Source organism: Petromyzon marinus, chromosome 6 (assembly GCF_048934315.1).
Source record: "Petromyzon marinus isolate PM22_M1 ecotype Great Lakes invasive population chromosome 6, UKy_Petmar_22M1.pri1.0, whole genome shotgun sequence".
Classification (NCBI taxonomy): Eukaryota; Metazoa; Chordata; class Hyperoartia; order Petromyzontiformes; family Petromyzontidae; genus Petromyzon; species Petromyzon marinus.
The window spans coordinates 17,644,453-17,654,981 of NC_133672.1; the positions used below are offsets into that span (position 1 = coordinate 17,644,453).

At 43.8% G+C, this 10,529-nt stretch overlaps 1 protein-coding gene across 1 annotated transcript in view; it reads right to left on the reverse strand.

Moving 5' to 3' along the window:
• The window catches only part of FAM120B (family with sequence similarity 120 member B), a 33,331-nt gene extending 23,023 nt beyond the window's left edge, over positions 1–10,308 (reverse strand). Inside the window, exons 1-5 of the mRNA XM_076063219.1 lie at positions 10,210–10,308; positions 7,929–8,873; positions 7,544–7,624; positions 6,421–6,589; positions 4,983–5,078 (exon numbers count right to left, since the gene is read on the reverse strand). Of these exons, the coding sequence (XP_075919334.1) occupies positions 4,983–5,078; positions 6,421–6,589; positions 7,544–7,624; positions 7,929–8,855 (1,273 nt within the window). The 5' untranslated portion in view covers positions 8,856–8,873; positions 10,210–10,308. The remainder of the gene's footprint in view (positions 1–4,982; positions 5,079–6,420; positions 6,590–7,543; positions 7,625–7,928; positions 8,874–10,209) is intronic.
• Positions 10,309–10,529: the final 221 nt, after the last annotated feature.

A 10,529-nucleotide genomic window follows, 5' to 3' on the forward strand; every position in this document is an offset into this window, starting at 1 on the left:
CTGGATCTTGTGTTTATTCAGGATTTTGGAGATCTTTTTAGTGACCCCTGCAATGTAGGGTAAGGTGATGGTTTTGAGTGGCTCCACAAGAGGATCCTTCTTCATGACTGGAGTGATGGCTTTGCGGATTGTGTAGTCGGAGTAGCCATTAGCCCTAAGAGCCTGGTGTACGTGCTTGAGTTCACTGGTAATGTGTTCCTGGTCGGAAATGCATTGGGCTCTATGGTATAGAGTCTTGATGAGGGAGTTCTTCTGGGCTGGATGGTGGTGGGAATCCGGTTTCAAGTAAGCATCTGTATGGGTAGCTTTCCTGTAGACAGAGTGGCTCATTGAACCATCATGTCTCCTTTTAATTAAGACATCCAAAAAGGGTAGTTTGCCATCTTTTTCGACCTCCATGGTAAATCTGATGGCTGGGTGTATGGAATTGATGTGGTCGCGGAATTGGTCTAGAGCAGGCTGGCCATGTGGCCAGATGACAAATGTGTCATCAACGTACCTCTTCCATAAGGTCGGGCGTAGAGTGGCAGTCTGGATGGCGTCAGTTTCAAATTTTTCCATGAATACGTTGGCTACAACCGGAGATAGGGGGGAGCCCATTGGGGTGCCCTCAGTTTGTTTGTAGAAAGTTCCATTCCAGGTGAAGTATGTGTTGGTTAAGCAATGTCTCACCAGGGGGGGTACATCAGTATGCAGTCCTTGATGAACCAGGTCTTCAATGATAGCGATGGTGTCAGGTACCGGGACTTTGGTGAACAAGGACACCACATCAAAACTGACAAGCAGGTCGTTTGGGGACAGGGAAATGCCATTGATTGTCGATACCAGGTGAGTAGAATTTAGTACCGCAGAGGTGGTTTTTCCAGTGAAAGGTCGCAGTATATCAGCAAGAAAACGTGCCAGTTTGTAGGTGGGGGAGTTGATAGTAGAGACGATGGGACGAAGGGGTGTATCTTCTTTGTGTATCTTTGGAAGGCCATATAATCTTGGTGGTCTGGCAGCAGAGGGTTTCAATGAGAACTGTTTGATCTCATCAATTAATGCTGTTGAATCAGAGATGATTATGTTCGTTTTGGTGACCAGGCTGTTGGTGGGATCTCTTTTTATTTTTGTATAGCTGCCATCGTTGAGTAGTTCTTGAATTTTGTTGTTATATTCTGTTTTGTCCATGATGACAGTGGCATTGCCTTACACCCAGCCATCAGATTTACCATGGAGGTCGAAAAAGATGGCAAACTACCCTTTTTGGATGTCTTAATTAAAAGGAGACATGATGGTTCAATGAGCCACTCTGTCTACAGGAAAGCTACCCATACAGATGCTTACTTGAAACCGGATTCCCACCACCATCCATCCCAGAAGAACTCCCTCATCAAGACTCTATACCATAGAGCCCAATGCATTTCCGACCAGGAACACATTACCAGTGAACTCAAGCACGTACACCAGGCTCTCAGGGCTAATGGCTACTCCGACTACACAATCCGCAAAGCCATCACTCCAGTCATGAAGAAGGATCCTCTTGTGGAGCCACTCAAAACCATCACCTTACCCTACATTGCAGGGGTCACTAAAAATATCTCCAAAATCCTGAATAAACACAAGATCCAGGTCCGATTCAACACAGTACATAAAATCCGTGATTTAGTTCCATCTGTAAAAGATGCTGTTCCAGACATACAGTACCTGGGCGTTTACAAACTAAAGTGCCTCTGTGGTAGTAGCTACATTGGAGAAACCAAAAGACATATCTCGGACCGCATCCGCGAACATAAAGCAGACTTGAAACACGGTAGGACGAACTCCTCTGCCGTGGCAGATCACTGTTATAATTCAGTGGGCTCACATGACATTGACTTCTCCAAGACGGAGGTTCTTTGCAAACCAACCGGCTACCATGAGAGATTCGTTCATGAGGCCATTCACATATACAAGCACAGAGACAATTTCAACCGAGAAGATGGATTCTGGCTTAGTAACCACTGGAAAGATGTTTTAAATCATTTCTGTTCTTAATTGTATTTTTACGATGACCTTCAGACCGCAGCTCCTTCGCCAGCATTGACTCTTAATAACTCTCACACCACGGTTAATGGAATGGTTTTACAACATGGAGCATAATAGCGCCTCGCAGCTGTCTCTCTCCCCCTCCTCTGTTCCGACCATGGACGAACTCGTCCGTCTGAACGGGGCCCGTAGCTATCCGTGGTGCTAAAGTTGAGGGTAAGAATCCACCCATTTTTTCGCCATATAGCATTGTGATATATAACGACTTATTGTTGGTAGCTTAGCTGATTGGAGAATATAGAGTTTATTGATAACATTAAGGTAATTTATATTTTAGTTTTTTATTGGTTCACTATATAGTACTGTGAATAGCTCAGATGTGTAGGCCTTGACTTCAACATAGTCATTTCTGTGACCAGTCACTAGCTAATCACTCAGTTATTTCAATGCTAAATTCGCCTAGTTATTTCAATGCTAAATTCTCCTGTTTGATTTGTACTAAGTGCCTCGGTGAATGTGTATGCTCTGACTTTAACGTAGCTATTTCTGTGAGCAGTTACAAGCTATTCACTCAGCTATTTAAATGCTAAATTCTATGCTAATTCCATTGTCAAGGGGTGCCTCTGCGGATGTGTATGCTTTAACTTAGCTATTTCAATGCTAAATTCTATGCTAATTTCTTTAACAAGGGGTGCCTCTGCGGATGTGTATGCTTTAACTTTTAACATAGCTATTTCTGTGACCAGTCACAAGCTAATCATTCAGCCGTTTCAATGCTAAATTATATGCTAATTCCTTTGTCAAGGCGCTTTGTTCCTCTCACACAGCTTAAAGGCCGTGATCTGAACGTGGCTCTTTCACTCCAGCGCTGTCCTACCAGACAGTCTCGTCCCTTCACCTGATGAAGGCCGCTTGTGTTGTGGCCGAAACGTCGTGAGAATATTATTGTGTTATTTTATTTTATCAATTTATTATTTTATTCTCATTCTACGTGACTTTACCGAAAGAACCAAAGAAGAGGTTCGCATAATTATCGTCTGAGAATGCTCGTTTCTAAGCCCCACATGGAACGGCGATGGAGGTACAAACCCGTGTCGTATTGCGCAGACCTCATAGCAAAATTGTGTAATGCGATCAGAAGAATTGAGGAAAGTTGGGACTTGGTGTGTTATTTTATCAGGACCAATGCTCAAGTTCACAAATCCCAAGTTGGCATAGCTGCCAATTCGCAAGGCCAGATTAGAATTGGTTATACCAAACTGGAAGTCTCCAGACTTGGCTGCCAGTCCTTTCCACATGTTTCTGCAGTTAAAGAATCACTTGCTAGACAAAAAAAAACTATTTTCAAGTGACAAGAAAGTGATGTTTGCCATGATTGGATGGTTTGAGGAGCGAGGACAAGAGTTTGTCAGGGTGGCATAGAAGCCCTGGAAGAGCATAACTGAACTAACGTGTAGGGAAATAACACCATTTCATCAAGGTCACTCATTTCTTGATCTACCAGACCACAGATTTTTCATTACCCCTTGTATATCTCACTCTGCTGAGTCTGCAAATAAGACACATCTAAAACTCGCTCTATGCTGTAAAGTTAAAATCCTGTAACATCATTCCTTCTCTTTGAGAGCGAGTGAACACTGCATGTTTCAAGTCAAAATTATGTATTTCATATACTACATGTCACGAGCCAAATTATAATGATTAGTCAATAATTAATATACACTTATTCTTTGGGTCTTTCGGTAAAGCCACATAGATGGAAAAATAATACAAATATCACGACGTTTCGATCGCAACACAAGCAATCGTCATCATTTTTCTATCTACGTGGCTTTACCGAAAGACCCAAAGAATATGAATTCCTGCAGTCACGAAAGCTTTAAGTCAAGATTTAATATACACTTATTTTTATTTATTGTCACTCATAAAGGCTTAACACACTTTTAAATCATTAGCCCATGAACTATGTTAAACTTCAAATTTTATGTAATGTGGCGTTTTTGCTTAACTATGTATACAATTTCGATTTAAAGCTTTCGTGACTGCAATGATTCATCTTCTTTGGTTCTTTCGGTAAAGTCACGTAGAATGAGAATAAAATAATAAATTGATAAAATAAAATAACACAATAATATTCTCAATGTCAGAGACATTCACATCACATGTGCTCAAACAGAGCAATAAAGCTACATTTGTCACCAAAGTAAAACCAATTATATTTTAGTTAATATCCCTGGGCTGAAATTGCTGAAACAGCTGCAATATAATAAAACAGCAAACATACGGAATCAAGATATTCATACGCACACAAGAATAATTAAAGAAAATCAATATTGCTGATTTACCTGATATACACCGATGGAAAAAACACAAAAAGTGAAGAGCTTTCTACGTCCAGCATGACACGCATGTGGGTGCACAGGCCACTGCCACCATACAATTTCAGCTATTACTGTCTCCCGAGTGGTGATTTTAAATCATGACACCGGGCAGTCATAAAAGGTTGAATAGAAATAGAGGTGGTCGAGGTCAAATTCAGACATCAAATGCTGCTGGTGTTTTGTGTGGCCAGAAACTGAGAATGAGACACCATGATTACAGCACAGTGCGATAATTATAATCATTGAGCGATCACTCACCACTACTACATATACCAGAGATGAGGGGGGAGAGGTCAGCCCTGATGAAGTTTCTACAACGCCTCTAGGCGCAGAGCCTTCTCAACACTACGCGTGGTCCTGTGCAGACACGGGGCAGAGCAGCAAAGGCAGATGCACATAGAAAGACACGGAGGCAGACAGAGAAAAAGACAGAGAGACACAGACAGTGAGAGACGCTGAGAGATAGAGAGTGAGAGATATGGGGGAGGCCACTGACAGAGATGGGACCAACGTGACAGAGACATGTGTCATGAGCACGTACAAATTCCATTATTACTAGTTAAACAAAGTTAATTCCGAAAAAGATATCCACACCTGGCATATCCAGAGGCAGAGGGGCTATGAGCTCAGGTTCCCTCAGGTCATTCCCTGGGTACACTATCCATTCCTTCACATGACGAATTTCTCCATCTGCAAAAAAGGTCACACAAAAACAAGCAAAACCATGGCAGGTGTACATATTGTAACAAATTACTTTAAGCAGTATTGTAAATACATGGGGAGATTTTATTGTGACCTTTAATGGACCTTTTTTTTTTCCAACCTCCTAGAATGATTATAAGACCAAACACATTTGTACAGTTTTTTACCAAGGCATGTGGTATATACTATATCAGTTAAGAGTAAGACAGCAGTGACACACATCTCAACTCGCATCACAACACTCAGAAAATGATTATGCACCAGATTAAAGACATCACCTTGATGGTGGCAAGCTATCCATGGCCAGATTGGAACTGTGTCTGCCTCAGGCCAGCCTATCCATTTTTAGGAGTGTGACTCCCAGTTACAGACGTTCTTCTTTCATATTACCAAACCGTTTATTTCACTTGGACATCCTCTAGTCCTTGTTTCACTGATGTTGCTGTACAGAAGAACATGGGGAAATCTCTCTTTGTCCACTCGAATGTACACTACCTACCCAGCATGTTTTTTTCGGATTGTACCATGTGTCGTTTGTCATAATGTCCGCCGTTTCATTCCACATGCTGGGAGCTTTTTGAAACTCGCTCCCAGGACATGCAGCGAAATGTCAGACATCGTGCCGAGCAACACGCAGTAGAATCTGAAAACACTGGAGAGCCAAAAATAATGTTACGTTTTATATAGCGGCATGGCATATGCAAATTGCATCTCGCAAACGCTGAGAAACCACAGATTGATCTGGTCCCAACAATTTACCAAGCAACGCAGTCCTCTATATACTTCAATGTTTTCAACCAATGAATGAGTGTTTACATGTATACATGTTGAACTTAGTTCGCACTACGTAGCCAACCGTGCGAATCGGGGGTGCAGAGGAAGGACAATAAACTAAACACAAAGAGCAGTTCTTAAGAAATAAGTTTTGAATCTAGATTTAAAAGTGCATAGCAACAGTGGCTTCCTAATATTGGAAGAGCGTTCCAGACGGCCGCAGCTCATCTGAAAGCGTGCGATGCAGTGACCGTCTTTGTTCGATGGCTCGCCGTATGTGGAAAGGAACCAGGGCACCCACGCACTTAAGGGGGCAACACTATCCCATACAGATGTGTTTACAATTAAACCCAACCACAAAACCCTTCGCAAACAGAATTGTCTCCTTTGAATTATGCCTATCATGTCCCTTATTATTGCTGGTTCCTTTTGAATGCCAACATTCTTCCTATCTTACCTGGTTTATCCCATGCGTTATCTTAGTACAGCCGTTTCAGAGTCTTCCCTACAGTCATGTATGTACAATAATAACAAAAACTACTTTCCTGACTCTTACCCACAGGTTTGATCCCCAGTAGCAGGCCATAGATGTGCTGGCGTACAGGCCGGTAGAGAAGTCCAGCCGGGGGAAGGCCTGTCGCAGCTGGATCCTCTAGGCTGTTGCTCACATCCAACTCTCCCAAGACCAGCAACTTGTAAAGTTGGTGACCCTGCTGTTGGGCCAACTGTTGACACAAGCATCCCCTTGTTGTAAGATTTCCCTTACTTGGGAGTGTGTGGCAGTACATTGTGTTTCAAAATGCTTACTGCTGCTTTCATTTGTAGTCGATGAGTACGCACAAACACTTCATATTACTCCTACTGATTTATTTAAATATGTTTGTCAACGTTCTGCTTACCATTTGAGACCCAAAGGTCGTACAATTACGTGCAATACACCAACATATGCAACAAACCTCCTTTCCGAAATGCAAGGGTTTTTTGTTAGAAGGCATGACCTGACCTGGCAAGTGGTGGCCACAAACATGTCATGGAAATAACGAACAGCTTGAGGATGGCTGCCTCAATGCCATCTGTGAGCCAAGAGACAACAGATTCTGAGCAAATACCAGAGGACTGCAACAGTGCATGTTTGTGCAAGACGAAAAGAGAGAGAGTGGAAATTGCTGGCCATTCATCATCCATCAATTCAGGTGCACAGACAACCGTCCATCAGCACAGCCGTGATGCTGAGACAGTGCCTAGGTCACGGCAGAAACTAGCCCTGCCATGATCAGTCATTTTCTATTCACTGCTAGATGAAGGTATGTCCACGCTGGTGCTGTATCTCACCGTCTGGTGATGTTACAATCCATCTCACACTTGCGCACGAATTAATCTCAACACTCGAAAGTGTTCATGCATAACAGCCTATGGAGATATAATCCGAAATGGGAGTTTGACTGTTTTTTGTAATCTAGCTGCGTTGCCACGTGATAAGAGTACACAAGTGTGTTAATTCAAGTCTTATTTAGGAGTCGATTCAGCCCATCATCCCTCTTAGATGAATAGAATGAGAATGAATGTGTTTTATCAAGAGACGCGGGCTGCTGTAAGAATGGAAGACATAGCATTTAGGTAATCAGGACATGAAAAGGAATGAAGAGTACGGAGGCAAAAGCAGGGAAGAGATTTCAGACCTGCAGGAACTCCACATCGGTGCAGAGTGACGCCTTACAGCCTCCATCCATAGATGAGACAGTGCCATGTCCCAGACTTGCCTGTACAGTATAAATAATTCAATCATTGAATGAAAAATGGTAATTAACTACTTTCAGCATACAGCAAAAGCTTTAGATTCGTAATTAACAATATTGTACATTTTTCAAAGATGTGACTCTTTCTATTCCCAGTCAACATTCTATCCCATCCTTACTATTCACAACAGCACAGCAACAACGTAGCTTTTACGTCACATCTCTCGATGTCTCTCGATGTGAAGTAAAAGTGGTCATGGAACACACAATGAGGACACATCAAGGCACGAGCAGATCCACACACACACACATCACACTTTCACTGTACCTGCATATTGGCAGGTAGCCAAGGAGAACTAAGTCCTGCCAAGGTGTAACCTGCCACAACAGCTTGCAGTTGCCCACAAGCCTCGTCACCAAACAGCTCACGCTCGAGTTGCTCGAGAGAGGCAGGAGACGCTGGAACCTTGCGGAGGTATCGAGCCACAGCCGCCACAGGAGGCTCACCCGGAGATGCACAGCGTCTTCTAAAGTAGGCTCCTCTTTTTTGATCTACGACATCATTACCCATGAGGCAGGCTAATACTGGCAAGTCAGAGATGCGAATGCGGAGGTGCTCACATAACCGCCCTCGCACGTACATTACGGTAGTAAGAGTCTCCAGGTCTAGACTGTTGATGGACAGGTATGGTACCGTATCGTAGACCAGATAGTCCGTGTCTTGGCCTAAGATCCCGATGCAGTTTTTACTTCGTGCAAATTCGGCCACTTCGTAGTCAGCCTCCCGTGTCGTGCGGATAACCTCAGCTCCCAGGGCCTGGAGGGCAGCCCTCGTAAAGCTGCAGAGACCAGACGGGATGACAGACATGTTGTCCAGGGGCTGCTGCCCTGTCTGCTGGATGTGCCTGAATATGCATGATATTTCGCGGCTATTCTGGTGCCGGCGGCGAGCCCACTCCTGCCGCTTGGGTTGCTGCGTTGACCCATCGAAGAAGAATACGAGGTGCAGTCCGACGTCCGCCAGACGGCGTAAGAAGTTATCCAGGCTCTGCAGGTACTCCTTCCACTGGCCACCCTGCACCCAGCGCTGGGGAGTGTACCAGAAACGTATGCAGCAGGGAGCATCCACGACAAGACAAGGCGTTTCTCCCGGACGCTTTATCTTGAAGCTCTCGGCGAGGTCGGCAAGGCGAACTGGCTCGCACGCACCAGGAACGCAGCCCTCCACAAAGCTCTGCAATCCCTTTACTCCCATTGTGCAGTGTTGCGATTCCTAGGATAAAACAAAGTTAAGATACATTAGCTCAATCTGTGGCATATAAAATCCACAAGCACTGCTCCAAATATTCAAGATCTCACTTTTTTTTACATGGAGTTTAAGGTAGGCAATATTCAGCTAAGATGTTCAAATACTGCCCACTATACAACTTGTTTAGGTGCATCATTCATAGGGGGTTGTTTGGCCATTCTTCACCAACCTGGCCGGTACAGGCTGTTTACGCAAAGTTAATTGGCTGGGATAGGACTCATCGCGAGACGGGATGATGGCCCATGGACGAGACTGGTGATGGAATGACACCCAAAGGGCAGCACGGCCAACGCAGATGTGGAACGGTGGCATTAGTTCATGTGTAGAAGAGAGGTGGATGGTGGCAGTGCTGAGGAGGTGACGGCATTGGGGTGGCCTTCATTCAGAGAACAGACAATGGCTGATCACGATGATGATGCAACAAATGAATATGACAAAGTGTCATCTTTTGCTGGTTGCTTTCTTTGTTTTATTTTGCTACCAAAGATGTACTAATCACAAAACATCCAAAATTTCAGTTATTATCTGGCCAAACACACATTGACATTGAGGGAAAATGTCGTATCAAAACCGACCAACATTTTTCTGAAGCAAAAACACGTGTTACATATCCACATTGGATATTTCACCCAATTTTTTTGATCTTCATATGGGAGAAATTACAATTTTAATCAAGTATTCAGCAAACCATCGGCGTCCTATCTCAGCTTCAAATAACTCACATTTTATCACAATGTTGACAAATATGTTCATGAAGGCTGATCATATTGTAGTTACACTGCAGCAATTATACCCACATATGGCTCTTAGTAACGGTGGCTAGGAATCGACAATAATACTTGAAGTCCCACTATTAGGTATGTTAAAAATGCATTGATTCATCTATTAATTTTAATTCTGACACGAAAGCTACTACTCGTTTAAATCGTGAGAATCGCTGCACTGTTACGTACGCAATCACGCTAATTCAAAGTGGCACACCGCAGGCCCAAAGAATATCGCTTCGAATTATGGATCAATAACTTATCAACATCTCGGGCACTGAAAAGCTGCAGATGTTGGTGAAATATGAGGGCTGTAGACATAGAGACATAGATGAGGCAGATATACAAAAAAAAATGCGAGCGTGTATTCGGGATATTTCGTGCACCGTGATGTCCCCTTCAGCTACATGGGGCCCCTTAGCATTTGGCTTGGGTTGCAATGCGGAGAGAGCCACCTCTGGCCGTAATGTCCAAACGACATCGAAGATAATCGATTATCCCAATGGGCTAGAGACTAAAATCGCAACATCACCCACCCGGTGGTTATTATTGTAGAGACTCCGGAAGACATTTACTCCCCATGGCAAAGTGTTCCAAATTCCCTGGATGAGATCAAAAAACAAAATGAAGATGCATCAGCTTCAACCCGTGGCACATAAAACCCACGAGGCACGCTCTAAAAAGAAAACAATTACACGCAGTTTCAAGTTAACAAGGATTGTGGCACAGACTCTTAAGCCTCTCAGGGGGGATTATAAGAAGGCCCGCACGCACAGAGGCTGCGGAAGTCCAGTTTAGATCTCGCGTGGAGACTCGCCGCTCATCTCCGTGATGCAGCTCAAGAGGCTTTTGTGGC